Source organism: Microchirus variegatus (genome assembly GCF_963457635.1).
Source record: "Microchirus variegatus genome assembly, chromosome: 11".
Classification (NCBI taxonomy): domain Eukaryota; kingdom Metazoa; phylum Chordata; class Actinopteri; order Pleuronectiformes; family Soleidae; genus Microchirus; species Microchirus variegatus.
In genome coordinates, this window is record NC_139812.1 from 17777058 (window position 1) to 17797868 (window position 20811).

Genomic DNA, 20811 nt, shown 5'->3' on the forward strand with positions numbered 1-20811 from the left:
CAAAATTACAAACCTCTCTTTTGGAACACACTAGAACATTAAACTGTACATGGAGTAATAATTAATTAATTGTCTTCCCAGATGTTCTTTCATCAGTGTCTGCAGAGAAAGAGAGGGAGTGTGTGTGTGTGTGTGTGTGTGTGTGTGTGTGTGTGTGTGTCTGTGTGTGTGTGTGAATTTAAAATGCCTAAAATGATTAAAAAAATGTTTTAAACATTTTATTATGCCTCATACATGCTTGTCCTTATTAATGTCGACCCACAGTGAATGTGAATGTGTCTTATAGAGCATGGACTGGTTTGATCCTCCTCCATGTTCTCAGATAAAAGTCTATGAGTCACTGACGGGGATCTTTTAATGATCTCTTACCGACCCCTCCTATCTCCACTACTCTTTTTATTTTTATTTTTTAACTATTACTATTTAAAACTGATCGTAGTGGATGCTCTATGTCTGACTGATTAATTGTGGTGGGTTTGGGTTGAAAAAACAAACTAATGTTAGATTAAAATGACACAAATATACATAATTTAACTTTACCACAATACACAATAAAGAAGTAAAACATGTCAAAATATTTTCTTTAAAAGGTTGTAATAAAAGATTTAGATTTAGATTAGATTCTGAAATTTTCCCAGACCGAAATGGACAATATAGTTGAACAATGACCCATATGCAGTGTATGTCAAATCTCAGAAATTAAGTTCTGCCTCACGAGGACCAGGTTTTGGTCTCCATGGGGACTTCTAGTCCTGAAGGTCACTGTTTATGCCATAAAAGGTTCCATAGAGGTAACGGAGTACTAACGATTATTTTCTCGATCAATCGATAAATCTTTTGGTCCATAAAATGTCGGAAAATGTAAAAAAGAAAAAATGTTGATCAGTATTTGTCAAACCTGGAAATGACGATGTTCGCAAATGTTCGCAAAATGATTCAGTTTTAATGATTTCTTTGTTATGTGGAGCAAAGAAACGAAGAAAATATAAAAGCTTCAAAGCAATCAATCGATGAGTGCACACGTTAGCGCATCATTCGTAGTGAGGACCATCATTGACATAATAATGCACCCCTCACCATAACCTTATCAATCACAACTTAGGCTAGGTTTACACTAGCACGGGTATTTTTAAAAACGGAGACTTTCCCCTGCGTTTGTGCCTTTCGTTTACATACAAACAGCGATTTCGCCTCTGAAAACGTTCTTTCTAAAAACTCTGGCAAAAGTGGAGATTTTGGCAATCTACGCTACGCATGTTTGCATTTGCAAATACAGCTCCTATATTACGTAGAGGAGCAGAGACGTGTTAGTTCTCGGAGGTGAGCCAGACCGTGTCACTGTCAGCCTCGCCGGTTTTGGGTCCGACCTGGGCGGACCGCTGTCTGGTGGGAGAACTTTGAGAATGAGGTTATTGTCCTGGAGGAGTGGCGTGACAATTTTAGGATGTTGTGATCATCGCTGCTGTCACTCTGTCACTTGTATAGTTACGTCCATACATCGAGGGTGAGAGGTCAGTCGTTGTTGTTCTCGATGAGGATTCTGATTGGCTCGTATGGCTTTCTCCTTCTTCCTACTGCCCACAGGCTTGGCGTAGTTATGATGGCTCTCGACAGCTTATCTATTCGGGTTAATATAAATGGAAACTTTTTTGAAAACGATGTGTGCACGAAGTTATTTTGGAAAACGGAGGGAGGAAAATATCCGTTTTTAAAAATATCCAGTTAGTGTAAACGTAGCCTGTGCTTAATCTTAACCCTTACCCTAAAACCAACCCTTAACCCTCAAAAAGTCGCTTAAAAAATGTGACATGTCCTCTTTCCCAAAATGTCCTCACTCTGTGGTGTATTATGTGTGGTCCCCACAAAGCCACAAATACAAGCACACACTCACACAATGCAGTATGTCCATGTCAGGCTCATGAAAACCTGACAGCTGTCTGTGCCCGAGCGGAACTCACACCAACAAACAAACACACAAACAAGAATGTGATGTTGACTCCGAGTGACACACTAATATAATTCACACAGGTGACACCTGAATGTTAAAACAACAGCCTGCACTGATCTTCATTCACTGTGGCTTTCTTGTACTTTACCAATTATCTCCCATTTTCAAATCCAAGCGCAGGAGATTAGGACACCAGTGAAACACAACTTCGGATCCAGTGGGTTTTGTAGCTGAGGGGACGTTGGAGTTCCTTGTCCTAGTTAAAGCCCGGGCAGGGGATTCTTGTCTAAGTGTGAGATAGAGTCTACGTAGTGAATTATTCAGAGCTGTTTCCTTTAGGCATGTGTGTACTTCAAGGCTTTTACACACACATGCAGAGAGCTGCAGACACACACACACACACACACACACACACACATGCTTGTGTCTTTAAATACATTATAGCCCAGGTCACAGGGGCAGTTGAGGCATTTTTAGATCAATACTTGGCTTTTCAATTTCCACCACAGACAGCGATTGGTTTTCCTTTGCTCTATTATCTGTTTGTGTACAATGACTTCCCAGGAGTGAATCACAAATGACAAATGCAATCAATATGATGAAGCTCCACCAAAAATTGCATGAGGCACTACGGTATTTCAGCGACACGTGTTGGATGGCTCTCGTATTAAAGCTCTCAGTCGTCGAGTCGGCTTTGACAAACAAATATGTTACCGGAGCCATTATGAGAACAAAGAACAGTAAGTAATGTACACTTTAGAATAGCATATACACTTACCAGCCACTTATACAACCGTTCAACCACTCATTAAAGCAAAATAAGAGAAATAAGCCAATCACGTCCAGTAGCAAGTCAATCCATTGAGGCAGACACTCTGGTAAGGTTCAAACTGAGCATCAGAGACAGAAATTGACAGTGAGACAGTGATTTAAGTGCATTTGAATGTCTGAGAATTACAGAAACTGATGTTCTACAATGATTTTCAACAATATCACCAGAGGAGAATGACCATGGTTTGAGATGATAGAAAGGACACACAGTAACCCAAATAACCACTTACATCATCTCTGCATGCACAGCAGCAGACCATCACATCACTGGGAGCCTCTCATGCCACTTTATTAGGTGTCTTCTTCACCTGATAAAGTGGTGAGTCTTTACTGCTGTTGTGCCGTGAACGTTTAATGTGTTGTTATTATTACGACCAGTAAGGAAATACCACCAGGGACCAATAGATCAGTCTGTCTTTTATTAAACGCACCATGCAGCTTAGAGGCGTGGGCAAAATATAATGTGAACCAATGACCAAATACAGAAATTAAAGGTGCATTATGTAATAAATCTAAAGCAACTGGCCATAAAACCCCCCTAATATGTCACAGAGACTCAGGAATAATGTTCATATAACAAACTGAACTCACCAACAACAACAGTACAGCCCAAATATTTGCATTAAAAAAAATATTTTGCAGACTGCAAATCATGTTTATTTTATGAAATCATGTTTTGGCATGTGGCGGCACCTACCACCGTCTACCAATCATTGCAGTCAGTAGAGTCTCAGCTGCAGAGCAACCACGGGTTGCCAGTTACGTCAAAAACGAAACCTAAAAGACCTCGGTATTTTGAATTTGAATGTTGTAACCGTTGTTGGCCACGTTCTTACATATGGCACCTTTAATATATAGTATAGTTACTGCATCATAAAAATATTACAGTTTACCAGAATAATAATAATAATACTTCACTACAGAAACTGCTTCAATAGTGGTATATATATGTGCTTCAGCTGCATCCGTCCCATCTGTAACTGGATCAGTGTCCAGTTCATTCCAGTCCGTCCCATGCGGAGCTTCAGGAGGGGACCACAGAAGAAAGACTGCTTCAGGACAGGAGGGGGAAGAGTGGATGGTGGGAGGTGGTTGTGATGCTGTGGTGATGTTGGTGTGTGTGTGGGGGGGATACAGATGGATTGCAGCGGCGAATTGCAGCAATTGTGAAACTGTACGTGAGCAGAGAGCCATCAGGACGCACTCCTTACAGCAGATTTGGGGAGGGGAAGGCGCGTGGAGGAGGAAGGGGGTGGGGGGAAACGAACAAGAGAGAGAGAGGGAGAAGAGAAAAGAGAGTTGGATGGATTCAAGGGGAAAGAGCGCAGGAGAGCAGCTCTAGAAACACCAAGGGTCCCATCAGAAGGTCTGGTGTGTCTGCACCAAAACCGGCTTCAGGGATGTAGTCGCAGCGGCTCAGAGCTCAGCCCATCCGAGCTCATCATCATCATCATCCCCCTTCATCATTATCAGTATGAAGAAACACTCCGCACGGGTCGCCCCGCTCTCCGCATGTAACAGTCCGGTGCTCACCCTCACCAAAGTGGAAGGTAAGGAAAGAGTTCGTCATCATTTTCCACACACACAGTGACACTGTGGGACTGTGGGACTGGAGACGCCTGTTGTGCCACTGACTGTGTGAAGAATCTCTGTGTCAGTGTTACAGGATCACGAGTGAAATATTCCCTGTGACTCATTCCTCTCTGTGTGTGTGTGTGTGTGTGAGGATCAACTTTGGAAAAATCTTTCTCTGTGAGGAGTAGAACGCACGGACGCACGCGCGTAACTTCCCATTCAAACACTATGTGATGCGACGTTAATGCAAAATGCATGTGCACGCGCGCGTGATTCATTCGTTTAATAATGTTTTTTTTTTTTTGGCTGAGGTCATCAACATTGCGATAGAATAGAAGGTAACACATAACAAGACAGTGACAGGAACGATATAATTCGCATTATCAAGATATTATAACGGATATTTCTATGGAAATGTAAGATTATTTATTAATTACACTATTGTCGTTTTGTATTGTACTTATTTAATTATAATTTTAATTATTACTCTGTTATTGCCATATGTGTATTGTACTGATAAAGAATATATCAGTACATCAGTAGATACAGCATCAGAATCAGTAAATGTATACACTGATTTATAGATTTATAGAAAAGTCTTGTGCTTTCCTGATATACATGTATTTACAATTAATTGACAATAGAATAGAATAACAGAAAACAGACCTAGGTACTGTAGCTAAAACACTGTCTCAATCAGACACCGTCTCAGTAAAATATTCCATTTATTAATTTCCTCTCCTCCAAGTAGAAGCTCTGAAGTTGTTACTGCAGCAGAGATGCAGGGATCCCCCCCCCCCTCCCACACACACTAACACAACACCTCCTCCATAGCCATACATCACATTATTACTGTAAGTCACAGCTTAAACACCAGAGCGTCACACCAGGAGCCGCTGGGACACGAACCCTGCACTCAGTATTTCAGTTTTCTCCTCTCCTGTAAGTGAGTCTACCTCAGTCTCCCTCCTCCAGAGACTTCATTACACGCAGGGGTCTTCCCTGATTCGAGCCGCAATTATAAGGTTTCCTGCTGACATCTTTATGGGACAACTCCTCCTCATCCCACTATACTGTATATATCTAAAGATACAGAGAGAAAGGGTGCTATGTGAAAGTGAGGACATTTTGGCTGTTCCTCACTCTGTCATACCTTAAAAGGACTATAGGGATTAGGGGCAGTATTAGGTTTAAGTTAAGTTGAGGTTAGGTTAAGGGTAAGCAGTCCTCATGGAGACAAAATCCAGGATCTGATGAGGCAGGACCTAATTTTGGCGGAACTGATTGCGTTTAAAGGCAAAGATCGCAATGCAATCAATGCAGTGTCCTAAGAGAAATAGCTGCACAAACGTGTGTGTGTGTGTGTGTGTGTGTGTATCAACACCTGTCCTGACTTCGTCAAGCTCTGTGCCATCGCTCTCCAACTTTCAAACAGCACGTCTCCGCTCTGATGTTCCAGCCTGACTTGTGCAAACGCAGCAGTGTTATCTTTTTCGACTACACCTATAAGCACTGTTGAATATATATATATATATATATTTTTTTTTTTTATTATCACATGACCTTAAATTGTCTGCTCATTTTAAAACAGAGGCAGCGCAGACGTCTGCATCTGTTGGGTACTTAGAGAATAGTAGTTAAAATATTACCACAGATTTCCTCCTTGAAAATGACTGTTTGATCAGAAAATGGATTGATTATAGTAGAAAGTTGCTGGCAGCTGTGTTTCACACCAAGATAAACCTCATACAAAACACAGGCGATTAATTAACTTGTGATACGGCAGCAAGTGGAGCTAATTTAACATTTTTAAACGACATCCCAGGCGGTCATTTAGTTTAGTTTCTGTCAAAACTGAAACGACAGAGCCCAGTGTAAACGAGTAAAAGCCCAGTGGAGTTGAACTCATATACTCCAGTAGTTTGAGTTCACAGCAGTCTATTAACATGAAAATGTGTGACTATGCCTCATTATTCATAATTTATGACCCGACCAGCTGCTGGAATATAAATGAGGAATTCTTTTGCCGTTTAACACGGACAATGCTGAAAATGGCTGTGCTCCTGTGGCCGTTTAACCTGTGTTGCAGCACATGCAGTCATTGTAAAGCACAATCAGTGCTGCTGGATTACCAAGGATTTTAAGCCAAATTTTATTTTCAGAATAAGTGAGGTGGCAGGCTGATATTTGACGAGTTTCTGGACTAAATTTAGAATTAACAAAAGCCTAGGCTGTGGGTAGAGAAAGAATTGGGTAAGTGTTTTGTGTTGGGGGGGCTGACAAAGTCGAAGGGAGTCAAACACAGTGAATGTTTGACACACTGGACGAGCCACGGTGGACTCCTGTTAGCAGTAACATTAGTGCTGTATGTTATTAATGTGGAAGTGCACAATCTGAGTAGATACTGTATACATACAGTGTTTGCACACATCTTTAGTGATGTTCCAGAAATCATCAGGTACTCCCTCCTCAAGGAGACCCAGGTGGTCAAACTCAGGCTTGGGTCTCTAGATGGTAAACTAGTACGACTTTACCCATGGTTAGTAGCAGCCACGCTGTCTCTGCTTCATCGTTAGAACTGTGGATGTCTCTTCTCCCTCTCCTCTCTCCCTCAGCACACCAGCTTTCTTGAACGATCCTTGCACATCACTGTCAGCTCCCAGAGCATGACGCACTTTGTGGAGTTGGACACCAGAGGTCTTTGTCAGGTCTCAAGGTGGTGTTGGCATTCTGCTGCAGATCCTTGAGCTATCGATCTAGGTTCCACCATCAGCAGCCAATACTTTGTTGAGACGTATTCCTGCCTTTGTTCTTGTTGAGGTTCTTGGCCGTTTGCTTGCTTCAGACAAAGGCGAGGGTTTGCTTCGAAAAGGGCGGGGTCTCCTTGTCCTGCTCGATTCTCGTGCCGATTGATTCTGCAGTTGCGCTAAAAGAAACACTTGGTCATGTCTCCATCTGTACCTCCCCTCTTCAAAATGTCTTGGTGCAGCAGGTCAATGCGTCCTCCAGGGTTCCCCCACTCTGGTCAGGCTAGTGTATCTCTTTGAGCTCAGCCTTCCACAACTCGGTCCAAGTTTTGTTGTCAGTTTCACTCGAACCAAAAAGTTAGAAGTCTAATTTCAGCATTTATTTCTATTTCCCCTGCATGTCACTGGTTTACTGGACATATCCTTCCTTTTGAGAGAAACTACCAATCAATTCCTGGCACCAGGCGTAGTAGTATAAATGTTACTCAAGGCTGGCAACACAACATCATCTATCATCAAGCATCTCAGAGTCTTTCTAATGATTTTTTTTTTGTGTGTGTTTTGTAACTAAAGTCCATTCCTTGGAATTATTCTGTCTCCCAAAGCAACAGGTTTGATTCACCACCATCATCATCACAACTTTCATCTGTGTATTCTTGTGACAAATCTACCCACTCAGCAGCCCGTGGATGATAATTATCGATTTCTTTTGAAATGTATCTCTAGCCGTGATGTCTTAATATGTTGACATACGTCATATTTCACTCCCAATGCCATCAGAAGCACAGAAGCGAACCTTTCCTCAGGGCCTCCATGCTTCTGACCTCAGATTATAACCATGGAATGATAGGAAATAATAACTGTCCACACACACACACACACACACACACACACACACACACACACACACACACACACACACACACAGGTAGAGCTTCAGGTGACTCATTTCAGTATTGAGTCTTCAAAGAAAATTGGCGAGTGGGGATTTTGTATTTATTGTGAACAGTCCATCAGTTTCTTTTATTCGGTCTGCTTATGTTTTCAGAGATGGAGGATAGTATGGCGTCATTATAGTGCCATATTCCGCGAGCATAAAAACATAATCAGCGAGCAGAAAGACCACTCTCCGCGCGCTCGCGAACTCTCTCCGCGCGCTCGCGATCTCTCTCCGCGCGCTCGCGATCTCTCTCCGCACGCTCGCGGTCACTCTCTACGCTCTCGCTGTTTCTCTCTGTAACTTCTGCTCGCTCGACTTTGCTGACTTTTGGCACTGGGGGGCGGGTATTGAATAGACGCCCCGTAACACCCCCCCTTTCTGATTGGTCACTTAAACGCCTGGGTCAGAGCCAATCCGAGGCAGAGTAGGGCGGGTCATCATTGCAGTTGGTGGCAGAAGAATGTGATTTAGAACGGAGAAAAAATAAGTAAGTAGAGGAACAGACAGATATTTAAATTAAGAACTTGCTTCAAGGGAGGATGGAGGCTCCTTGAAATCAAAGCACATGGGTTATCAAAACAGACTAGACTTTCATAGTTCCCATAGTTTCTGTAGTGGCCGTTTGTCAAACAAATAATGATTTCAAATCAAACTTCAAATTATGTGAATCAAAAGGCCACTGTTGCACAGAATAACCAAAACTAACTACTCACTAAACAAAAATACTAAACTAAACAGCACTAAATAATAACAATAAATAAATAGCTCCAACAGTTTCTATGGAAGCAAAACATGTCTAACATTTAAACTGAAATGCATTTGCATTTCATGTTAAGAATAATAAATCAATCAATCAACCTATTTTATTAAAATCTCCTTGTCTTTTTCATTTTTATTAAAATGTCCTTTTCTTTTTCATTTTAATTAAGTGAAAGAATGAGTAGTTTTGAAAAAGTCAATTTTATTTATACTACTCATTCTTTCACTTTTTTCTCTGACATCTCCGTCCGCCGTTCTAAATCACATTCTTCTGCCACCAACTGCAATGATGACCCGCCCTACTCTGCCTCGGATTGGCTCTGACCCAGGCGTTTAAGTGACCAATCAGAAAGGAGGGGTGTTACGGGGCGTCTATTCAATACCCGCCCCCCAGTGCCAAAAGTCAGCAAAGTCGAGCGAGCAGAAGTTATAGAGAGAAACAGCGAGAGCGTAGAGAGTGACCGCGAGCGTGCGGAGAGAGATCGCGAGCGCGCGGAGAGAGTTCGCGAGCGCGCGGAGAGTGTTCGCGAGCGCGCGGAGAGTGGTCTTTCTGCTCGCTGATTATGTTTTTATGCTCGCGGAATATGGCACTATAATGACGCCATAGGATAGGCTGATGTTCATTTAATTCAATCCTAATATTCAATTTTAACATAGCTGCAGCTATGGTGCACACACCTTAAAGGTCCCATATTATGCAAAATCAACTCTTTAATCATTTAAATCCTTATATTTGGGACACTGGAGGTCCTATCAGTCGCCAAAGTGGGAAAAAAGATGACTCACTCATGTTTTTGTGCTCATCCTCAGTCTAAGTACAGGAGATAAAACACGCGATGTTGACATCCGCGCTCATTGGGACGTCACAATGCGTTATATTCCTGGAATTGTTGTCTCGCGGAGCTCCGCTTTAGCAGCGGCCTTCGCTTCAGGCCGCTGCTAATTTTACTTGCACTTTAATCGTCCTTTTTCATTTAATTATTTATTTTTGACATACGTATGTCTGGTATTATGGCCTTGTGTCTGCATCTGTGTAGTTTTTTAATGCACCAAACAGAGTCACATTCCTAATTTTGTGGTTTGCATGGCTTGCAATAACAATAAAGTCATTCAATTCAATAAAAAGTACGAGTTGGACTCTTGCGTCATGTTCAGTATTTTCAACTTCTGATCGTCAGGCAGTGACTTCCAGAGCTGAGGAAGCGTGACTGAAAAAAAGTTCACTCACCTTTAGTGTGTGTGAGAATAGGACTGAGGAATAACAAGTATAGCTTTGCAGCAATTCAACAATATCACTAGAGGCTAAACCATGAAGAACTTTAAAGGTGCTGTGTAAAATATCAATTCTGCAACGGAGTGAGTGGGTTTTTTTTGGCTCAATTTCCGATACAGTAAAAAGGAATTTAACCTGGTGTTAATATCACCAGAAGCAGTGGTGACATTTTTTTTTCATGTTCAAGCCCCCGTTTAAAGGTTACTTTCATCTCTTGAATGCACTGTAGTTGACTTTGAAGGCAGTGGTTAAAAGACTTAAGAAATGAAGCTTCTCATTCAGTCTTCATTTATTTTAAAAGCAAGTGAAACAGACCTTTCTCTTTCTAAGCGAGCGTGCACTGAATACACAATGACTGGGCTTTTGTTTCGTTTGAGGCTCAGATTTATCAAGCGAGGAGAAATCTATCAGTTTTAAAGTGTAATGAGTGAGATTTCATGAAACAGATGGGTTGAAGTTACAGGCTAAATTGATTTATTTTAGTCACAGTGTTTTATCTTATATATATATATATAATTCAGGGATTTGTGCTGCAAGCGTTCCTCTGGGTTCTGTATCCTCTTGAATGCAGCCAGATGTTATAGTGGTAATGTTGCCTCACACAAAGCTGAAATAACAAAATATTTCCATCATGCCTTCAGCAGCAGTTGTAACTGTGACCAGCGTGGAAATAATGTCAGCATAAAATTGTGCTTTGTTGCATTTCATGTTTGAAAATGCCAGAGTTGGCAGTTCAGTCCATCTCAACATGGTTTGATACGGTCATTTCAAAAACAATCATCATCAAACTGTTGTTTTTAAAGCAGATAAGTCGTTATGTTTGAAAAATTGCGGAGTCACAAGTTAAGCGTATGTGAGCCATTACACCTATAAGTCATCAGTGGCCTTACGGGGAGAGAGGAAACGCCCCTGATAGGGCAGCACTCAAGAGTTGACACTTTTTGGCGTGTCTGTCCATTACTGCTTCAGGGACAGTGGGGACCATCTTTCAAGTATTGATTTGTCGCAGAATGTGCTGGGACTGACTCCAGCCTGTTAAACTACAGCTCAGTCATGATGTATTCACTGTCGTCAGTGACGGCAAGAAAGAGAAAGGGAATGTATAAGATACTGTAGGACAGTGTTTGGTGTCAGTAAATGACACGTACGGACACCAGCCACTTTATTAGGTACGCAGAATAGCTAATTAAATAGCAGGAGTGGCACCTGTATGTTCTTCTTTGTTCTTATTGTTTCTGCATACTTTGAAATGAACAAGTTTCAATTTCAATTGAAATATAATTTCAGTTACTGTTGCCTATCTTTCATTTCAGTCTGACCATTCTTCTCGGACCTCTGGTATTTTTGCCCACACAGTTCTCTGTAGTCTCTACAGATGGTTGTGTGTTTAAATCCTAGTAGATCTACACTTTGTAAAATACTCAGATCAAGTGGCAACCGGTGATGTCGCCCATAAGAATCTGACCTGCCACATTCCTCAACCGTGTCCTTGAGTGTCAAAAAGGCGCTTATCAATAAAACGTAATGTGTATTTTCATCTAAATGGGAACATAATCTACCAAATTGACATCGCTTTCTATTAAAGAAGACCTGAAACTAGCAACTAAACCCATTCATTCCTTTGTGAAAAGTTGCTCCTTAAAGGCGCCATATTTAAGAATGTGTCCAAAAACGGTTACTACATTCAAATTCAAAATACCGAGGTCTTTTAGGTTTCGTTTTCTGACGTAACTGGCAACCCGTCGTTGCTCGGGAGCTGAGACTCTACTGACTGCAATAATTTGTAGATGGCGGTAGGTGGCGCCACATGCCAAAACACGATTTCAAAAAATAAACATGATTTGCAGTTTGCAAAAAGTTTTTTTTAATGCAAATATTTTGGCTGTACTGTTGTTGTTGGTGAGTTCAGTTTGTTATATGAACATTATTCCTGAGTCTCTGTGACATATTGGATTTTATGGGCAGTTGCTTTACATTTATTACATAATGCACCTTTAAGTGTCTAGGTTTAAATGCATTGAGATGCTGCCATGTGATTGGCTGTTGTATTCATAAGTGTATTTATAAAAGAGGCCGATATAACACAAACACTTGTTTGCACGCTGTGTTTTGCCGTGTCACTAACCAGAGAGACACGTTGGGCGTTGACCTCCATCATGAGACGTCTGTTGAGGCAGCAGGGCAGGTCAGAGCGGTGACTAATTATAAGTGTGAGGAAGTCGCGTCGGTGTCCTTTGAGCTTGAAGGAGAAACCCAGCGAGGAATTAAGAAGAGCAGGATCAGTAACAGAACATCAACCCGCCCTTGTCTGCCCTCTTGAGCCTTTGTCCACCTTCCTGCTTGTTTTTTGGGTGTGTTTTCTTACCCGTCTTACTTCATGTGTCGCCGAGTGAGACGACTCTTGTCAGACGAGCCTGCTCTGGCATGTTTGAAAGGTCTCCGACTGACAGCTTGTCCTGAGCACGCCGTCACAGCCGAGTATCAAAGACCCCCGGTGTGTCTGTCAGAGAGAGACAGAGATTACAAAGACTGTGACTGCTGAAGTGAAGTGACATTTATACATTACAGTTCATAACAAATTCCTGCAGGAGAAATTGTCTTACTTTGAAAAAGAGACTCTTGTTAAAGTTAGTAATGACAAAGCAAATAAGTCAACATGATGATTCGGGGAAAGTAAGGATCGATTCAGTAATTGATGCTGTGTGACAGCCAAAAACAAGTTTTAAGTGGGTGATTTTGTATGGTTTTTGATTGGGTTTCACCTAGAATATTACTTTGACAAGGTCAATTCACCCACATTGTAGAAAATCTATAGTATCTTGACATATAATCCATAATTACTGTATCTATCCATGCAGATAAAGTATAGCTCAGCATGGAAAAGTCTTTGTATAGTTACAGTTTGCCAACAGGAATTAAATCTTTGGCAGGAAGTTATCCAAAACTGTTCATATTAAAATGTACTGGGCTTTTACTTTTTCTAATGTGTATTTTATTGTGCCAATTTAAGTATGCACATAACCTGTGTGAGTCAAATGAGTTCCTGGCAGAATATGCAAGTTGCACCAGTCAATTCATATTCATCACAGAGCAGAGTCTCGGCTCGACGCTAAGACAGTGGCGAAGTGTGTATGAGTGATTGATCTGTTTACCCTGTTGAATCAGCGAGGCAGAGCCCTGCAGTGCACTCTCCACTCCCACAGAGATCTTACCGAAACAGACTGACTCTTACCTCACTGTGATCCAAGTGAAGCGTTCTGGACAACTGTGAGGTCAGCCCGGAAAGATCGGCACACACAGCCTGATGCTGTCGTTCACTGCTGCCTGCAAGGATCTTTGTTCTTATTCTGGGAGAATCCAGGCAGCAGAGAGGGTGGCGAATGGTGTGGGTGGTGGCCTGTGCAGGGAGACACAGAGGGACATAGTGGTGTGTGTGTGTCTGTGTGTTCCATGTACAGGTTCTATATGAAGTGTGAGAGCAGGCAGGCAGGCAGGCCTCTGCTGGCACGTTTGGGATTTGCAGAAATCAGCAGGAGAGATCTGCAGTGCAGCGTGTGCAGGGCGATGGAGAGGAGCTGGAGTGGGAACAAGGCTGCAGGGAAGCATGTGGCGAGAAGGAAGGGAAACTGCGAAACTGGCTAGTAAATCTCGACACCAATTGGAGTGCTGTGACCCTACCGGGAGTAGGACATGTGCTCAATAACCAACTTATGCGGTGCTCAGTGTACTAAAACTCCAGACGCAGACAAATGCCCCGAGATAAATATTGATTTATAATGTCTTCAGTGTTTTTTTTTTTCCAACCTACAGTTTTTCACACAGGTAAAGAAGTGTCATACTTTTTTCGGTCTGAAATATGGTTTGTGTCAATAAGCGTCAAGACAGATTCTTCTCTAAACCCCCCCTTTACTCCCGAGACTGGCTTTAATTCAACCGTGTGGGTGGGATGAATGTATTTGAGGAATCAACAAAGAGGAGCACGATACAGCCGTCACAGTGCAAGGATGCACACACTCTGTTCCTGCCATTTTACAGAAGCTTGTTAGGTTCATTTGGATAAAGCACGAGACATTTTAAGTCTTAAATAAGTTAATAATCTTACTCTAAAGTCTGTTTTTGTGCTCATAAAGCTTAATTTTAGACCCGAAATTGGACCAATGATTGCACTGCGGGTTTTTTTTTTTACTGTGCTGCAGTCGCTATGGCGTCACGGTGCCGACCTTGACAGTTGACATTTGATTACAAACCGATAAGGTTGAAAAAGCTTACAGTTTATCATTCAGCGCTTACAGTGCAGAGGCTTTACCTAGTTAACGGTCTTAATGTCCATTTGTGGTGTCTTTCTGTCTTTCTTAGCCACTCCACGGACTCACACACCTCACACTGATGAGTTCAGCACTGCTTCACACTGTTCATCACCACTGGTCAAGGTTGAAAGGGTGTCATTAGTCACCGTCAGGTTAAGTGAGTTTTTTTGTCTTTAAAAGCACCGAATCGGTGCTATAGATAACAAAACCGTGAGTTTCATTCAGTACATTTAATTAATGTGTTAAAACTGGACCTTTAAAATACACGTAAACATGCTAGTTGAACTGAGAATGTGATTTGGAGTCAAATTATGACTGTATATGTGTAGTGAAATAAAATGGTAAAAAAGTCTTGAGTTACTGTACACGTGCATACATTTGACTGAAAGTGATGACTTTGATTTTCAAGACCAGAAACATTGTGACACTGGCACTCATTTATAATGTAGGTCACTCCAACTTGACACGTGCTATCATTCCCAACAATTAGTCCCAACATTCCTCCAATTAATTAAGGGTAATTTCACATAATACGGAAACAGAACATACCAGTGTTACTCAAATCCTGGTCCTCAGGACTCACTGCCATGCATGTTGTAGATGTTGTTTCCCTGCTCCAACACACCGGATTCAAAAAGTCTGCTCTTCAGCAAGCTGCAGAAGCAAGATAACGACCCATTTATTTGAATCAGGTGTGTTGGAGCAGGGAAACATGTAAAACATGGAGGGGCAGTGGGTCCCCCCAGGGACCAGGACTGAGAGACGCTGGAATATACAAAAATATATTTCTAGTAGATGTACAAACAAGGTTTTAATACATTTTATATACATGTAGCTCATTGTAAGAAGGTTATAGTCAATGTCCAGTCCATATGCCCATCTTGTTATACCAACAAATGACTTACCACAAGGGCAGGTAATGAGATAATTGGAGTATATGTTATTATTATTCATTTTATACTGTTCTGCACCTTTTGAGAATTCTGTTATACATTTTACACAGTTATTCGTTTTGTTGTGACTTTATTAAAAAAAAATTTTCTTTAGAAGATTACTACTCATACATTTAGGGTTGACTCAAGATGGCCTTGGCACTCTGAACATGTGCCACAGTTTCCACCTCTATTTAACGCAACAGTGACAAAGGCATGGAGAAACCTATGCTGGTAAATGAATTGGACGGCTGAGGAGACAGACTTTATGCTCTTTCATATTAAATAAATGAATATTTCAAAGTTAATGGATGTTAGGGAGACTTGTGTTAGACTAGCTACTAGCTAGACCGGGAAACCGCGCCTGCTAGCATACGCTTACTGACATGCTAACAAGCTGAAACATACTGCATGACAGTTATATTGATGCCTCACTGAGTCCCTTCACACGTGCAAGAGCTGGAAATGCTTTGCTGGGCGCCCGGTGCCTCGCTGGGGGCTGATTGGCTTGGCCCATTACTGCATTTGGAAGATTAAACTGTGCTGCAGTACAGAGCAGTGGAGCCAGGACCATGGGATGTGGGACAGAAGCCCAGGAAGGACAAAAGCTGGGCACCGTAAACACGATATGACCTTCACAACGGGGACAACGAGGGCTTGGCGCTCAGAATAGAGAAACTCAATTCTCACCCTTGTTCTCCGAGACGTTGACAGACATCCATGTGTGTGTCTGTGTCCATTCTGGGGCTTTGCTGATACATCATTTCAACGCAATGATCTTGAATCATCTTTCAAAGCTGCCGAGTTTGCCGCGAGACTGACGACGACAAGTCCTCTTGCAGTGGCAGAAGTACAATAGTAACTGCATCACATTGTTGGAAACGGACACAGATGAATGTCTTGTGTGTGCAGCAGCAGCAGCAGCATTAGAGGTGATAGTCATCAGTGAAGTTAATCTATGACATGATGGGACCATGTGGCAAGGTCAAAAGCAGCTCTTCCGGGAAGCGTGAGACCGCCTCAATGGACGTGACGGATGCCCTCGTATGGCTCATTTATTAGATTATGCAGCGAGCCACTTAAATTAGCCAATACTGTAGGTGTCTGTTCATTTTATTACACACATCATATTAACACGAGGATAGACAGACGGTGTCGTCAGTGCTGCATGGCAATCACCTGACACTGGAAAGGCAATACTAATGTTCCTCTCTGGTTGGAGTTAGTGTTATTCTTGTCTCTCTGAGGTTGTTTGAGGTGCTTTCTGTATCTCAGTCGACAGTGTACAGTACAGATAAAGACTCCCCAAGGCTCTTTATTACCTCTGCAAACACTATTAGGGAGATCCTTCATTTTTAACTTGTTGGAAAGGCAGAAATCTGCAGATGATGCACGGTCCATTTTATGCAGTTGTTATTAAAACAGAGCAGTTTACTGCTTTTCCGGTTTTTCCTCCTCTCACTTCTCTGATTGGAAAGCGGTGGCGTTGCAGTTACAGAAGTCTAAAGGGATTTATTCTCGGGGCCTTACTGGTAATACTTCACATGTGGACTCAGCCAAGACACATTAATGTTTCATTCATACATTAGCAGGTTCCCGACAGCAGCTGCTGGACCGCTGAAGGAGGAGGAGGAGGATGCTACAGAGCTGATACTATTCTACTATTATAATGTTATATTAAGATCTATGAAGCAGTGTGTGTGTGTGTGACAGGCATGGGATGTTTTTAACTTAACTTTAACTTAAAAATGATCATGTAATAGAAAGTTTGGCAATACAATACGCTTATTCTCTACAGGTTCTCGGCACAAGGCCAGGTACTGGTCCTGGACGCAGCCTGCATTAGCAGATAAAGGAAGCAAGGATAATGCTTAAATACTGTTATTTATTTATTTATTTATTTATGCTATGCATGTGGGTAGGACAGAGAGACATTGCATCAGTATAATGGAGCAGGGGAAGCAGATTCGCCCTCCAGCCCAACTCCATAGCAACACAATTCCATGCAGGGGACGTATGGGGTGGACTGTTAAGGTGTCCACCCCTTATATCTGCTTTTCTTGCAATGGCCTAGCAAATCCAGGGTGTACCCAGGCTTGACTGGCTCCAGCTCCATCACAACTCTCATGGAGGATAAAGTGGTAGACAATGAATGAATGAATGAATGAATTATTATTAACTAATATTGCTTAGTTTTTAGGGTCAGCAGCTTGTGAGGGGAGTAGTTGTGTGTCTCTTTGTCTATCGTAAATTTGTGTGTCAACTTGAGGATGTGGAGACGGCACTGTTGAAAATGACAATCCAATTATAATTTTTGGCAACCTTGGTGCCATTTTGCCACATACGCACAACTGTGAAGCTATGTCAGAATTGCTGTTATATACTGACCTGCAGTATTTATTTTACGGGGTAATTTCAGTAACTTGAAGGAACAAAATGACTTTGGGAAGCGAAGAAATAATTACTAAAGAATTACTAAGAAATAAGGAGGTTGTCAGGTTTTGACATGAGTAATAGAAGGTGTGGGGAAAAAAAGAGAAAAGTGTTTTTCTCACACACACAGAGACATGGCACTGTGAGGTGAATAGGAGGTCTTGGATTAGATATCAGCGCTGTCCTCTTTTGTCCTTTGTTTGGCTGCCACCTGTCACACTTGATCACCATATTTAGAACTCAGATGTCCGACCGATTTCATCCGGGTTCAATTACACTATGAAATCGCTATTTATAAGTGGCAAAAATAATGGCAAAACATGTTTGACCCAAGTCACTCAAGTCACTAACATGTTAAGATGAAGAACATGTGAAATTGTCTACATATAAAGCTACATGTTTCACACTGCTCACAGCATAATGCATTCACGGAAGCTGCTGGTTTAAGTCTGCAGTTTCTTGGCAGGTGCAATACAATGCAATAATACACATAATACAGCAATTCATAATGTGTGGTGGCAGAAAAAAGCAGGCTGTAATAAACTGTTGGTGTGCTGCCAATCTGTGGTTATAAGTTTTGATTGTTTTAAGCCATTGTTGTAAGTTGCAGGATGTGCCAGATACACAATATGCATTTTTCTACTCTCATATACACTGTATATATACATGCTGACAGCACAGCACAATGTGGTCCATTGTGTTTCTCTTCTAAGGACGAGAAAGCCATGAGCTGGAAGAGCCGAGTTCAAATTATTATAATTCACTGCTGTGATAAGTTGAGAGAAATGAGAAAAGTTTCAGTGTGCGAGTACGAGTCTGCGTAACCTTTGAACGTGTCCGTCTGCAGGAGAAGACCGCGCGAGGGAGAACGTGGTCGGCACCGCAGATGCTCAGGCGGCCGGCGGCTCTTCGGGAGCAGAGTCCGGCGCCAACAGACGGAGGCTCCACTGCTGCATCAGGGTAACGACTGTGCAGGTGCGGAAGGCCCTGTGGGGGGTCGTCATGGTGATGTGTGTGTGCTCCTCCTGGGCAGGCGCCACCCAACTGGCCAAGCTGACCTTTAAGCAGTTTGACGCCCCCTTCACCCTCACCTGGTTCGCCACCACCTGGAACTGCCTCTTCTTTCCTCTCTACTACATCGGTCACCTGTGCAAAAGTCCAGAGAGGCAGACGCCCAGGCAGAGATTCAGGTGAGACACTGTCACCCGGCGCCCAGCTGGAGTTATGATGAAGAAGGGGAAACAAGGTTATCTCGAGAATTTTAACTCAAAAGAAATCAAATGCTCCATATAATGTAGTATTACATTTAATATGAAGGTGTGTTTATTACTATCACGTCAGCTACAGCTCTAGAGCATTATTAAGTTGAACGATTTAGTGTAATTTCACATCTTCAGAGGTGAAAGCGCCGTTCCAAACTGCAGCCTCTGTAAATGTAATGCAGCTTTTACGGCTTATTTTGATGGAAAGTTTTTTTTCTCTCTCGGATTGGTGTCCAACAGTCTCGCTGTGTAACCCACAGCTCAGATGCACACGCACATACCAGAGAAATTGGAAACTGATGAAAAGCCAAAGGGAACGCACGGATGCAGAGGCTGAATCCAGAGAAAGTGGATAAACCTGAGGGTCATCAGATGAGATATAAAATAATGATATATATATATATATATATATATATATATATATATATAAGGGCTGGGCGATATGGCCTCAAATCAATATCACGATATATTGAGCAGTTCACCTCGATAACGATAAGTTCGAAGTTGCTAAATGACATCATAGCATAATTTGTATAATTGACCATTTGCCTGATATAAGCATGTGCGCCCTGACACAGATATCAGTACTGACACATATCAAACATAACACACATATATATAAACGTGACTACACGTGCTGTACATGTCAGAGCGTCTTAAAGGGACAAGAACATACCAGTAGCCTGCCTACCCACACACACGACTTTTATTTCCAATATATTGATAACGGCAAAATGATGTTGATTATCATCGTAAATTTCTATAATGATACATTTTCGATATATCGCCCAGCCCTAATATACATTATGTTTTTATGATAACCACCACTTACAAAGAGACCAAGAAAAGAAAAAAAATCCTCTAAAAAGTCCAGTGTGTAAGAATTAGTGACCTCTAATGGTGAGACTGTGCAATTGCAACAAACTTACCCTTACTGACCTCTTACTTAAAAGGCTCCTTCTAGGGCTAATAATAAAAAAAGCTAATAATATTTATTTTTAGGCATTAATACACACATACAACAATACTTATGTGTAGTATATTCAATTTTAGCTAATAAACCCTCATAAATACAACACACTAGACCATTTGAGCAAGGTATAACAACAAAGATAAATGTACAGGTATTTCCATGGTAGTATTCTCCTTAAGTTCCATTTATTCACAACACTTTTCTAATGTTCATATTTCTATTGCGTTTCCTGTTTGTTGCAGTTGAAATTGTCCATTATTTATGGCCTTACAAAGAGAAATGGGTTTTTGTTTCTGTTAGTTGTCGGTGAGGTCTCTATATTTCTTCTGTGATGTCATTATTCTGTTTTTTTTTGTTGAGGGCTTATGCAAGAATCTGGGTCTCCTGCAGCCTCCGCTGGGGCTGACGATGAGCTCCCGAATATCAAACACTGTGTGTTTCCTTTGTGTTCATTCACAGTGCACTTGCTGCTGAATGTCAGACAATGCCAATGAAATGAAGACAATGAGTGAACACATTTGTAATAGCTTGTCCTATCTTTTAATATAAAGCAGTGGCCAATGTGGAAGAGACGAATCCGACACCGTTAATATCTCTCTCGTCGTGAGTGTAAGTGGAGAGGATTTAAACTCTAAGAGGCAGATGCTCCTCTTTTCTTTTTCTTTTTTTTTTACAGTGCACCTGCTCATTATCTTCCCTCGTGCGCTGAGTTGAGATTTACCTGACAGATTGTAGAAAGAGGGAAGTGAAACAGAAATTAGGTTAGTGTTTTGTTTGTAAGGAGTCAGTGCTTGTCTTTGTTGTAGTTTAAGAAGTTCTGGTTACACTCAG

At 41.7% G+C, this 20811-nt stretch overlaps 1 protein-coding gene across 1 annotated transcript in view; it reads left to right on the forward strand.

Annotated features, from left to right (window-relative positions):
• The window catches only part of slc35f3b (solute carrier family 35 member F3b), a gene marked incomplete at both ends in the record, with an annotated part of 53342 nt that overhangs the window by 24470 nt on the left and 8061 nt on the right, over window positions 1–20811 (forward strand). The window contains one exon of the mRNA XM_083897194.1: window positions 18593–18935. Within this exon, the coding sequence (XP_083753320.1) occupies window positions 18593–18935 (343 nt within the window). The remainder of the gene's footprint in view (window positions 1–18592; window positions 18936–20811) is intronic.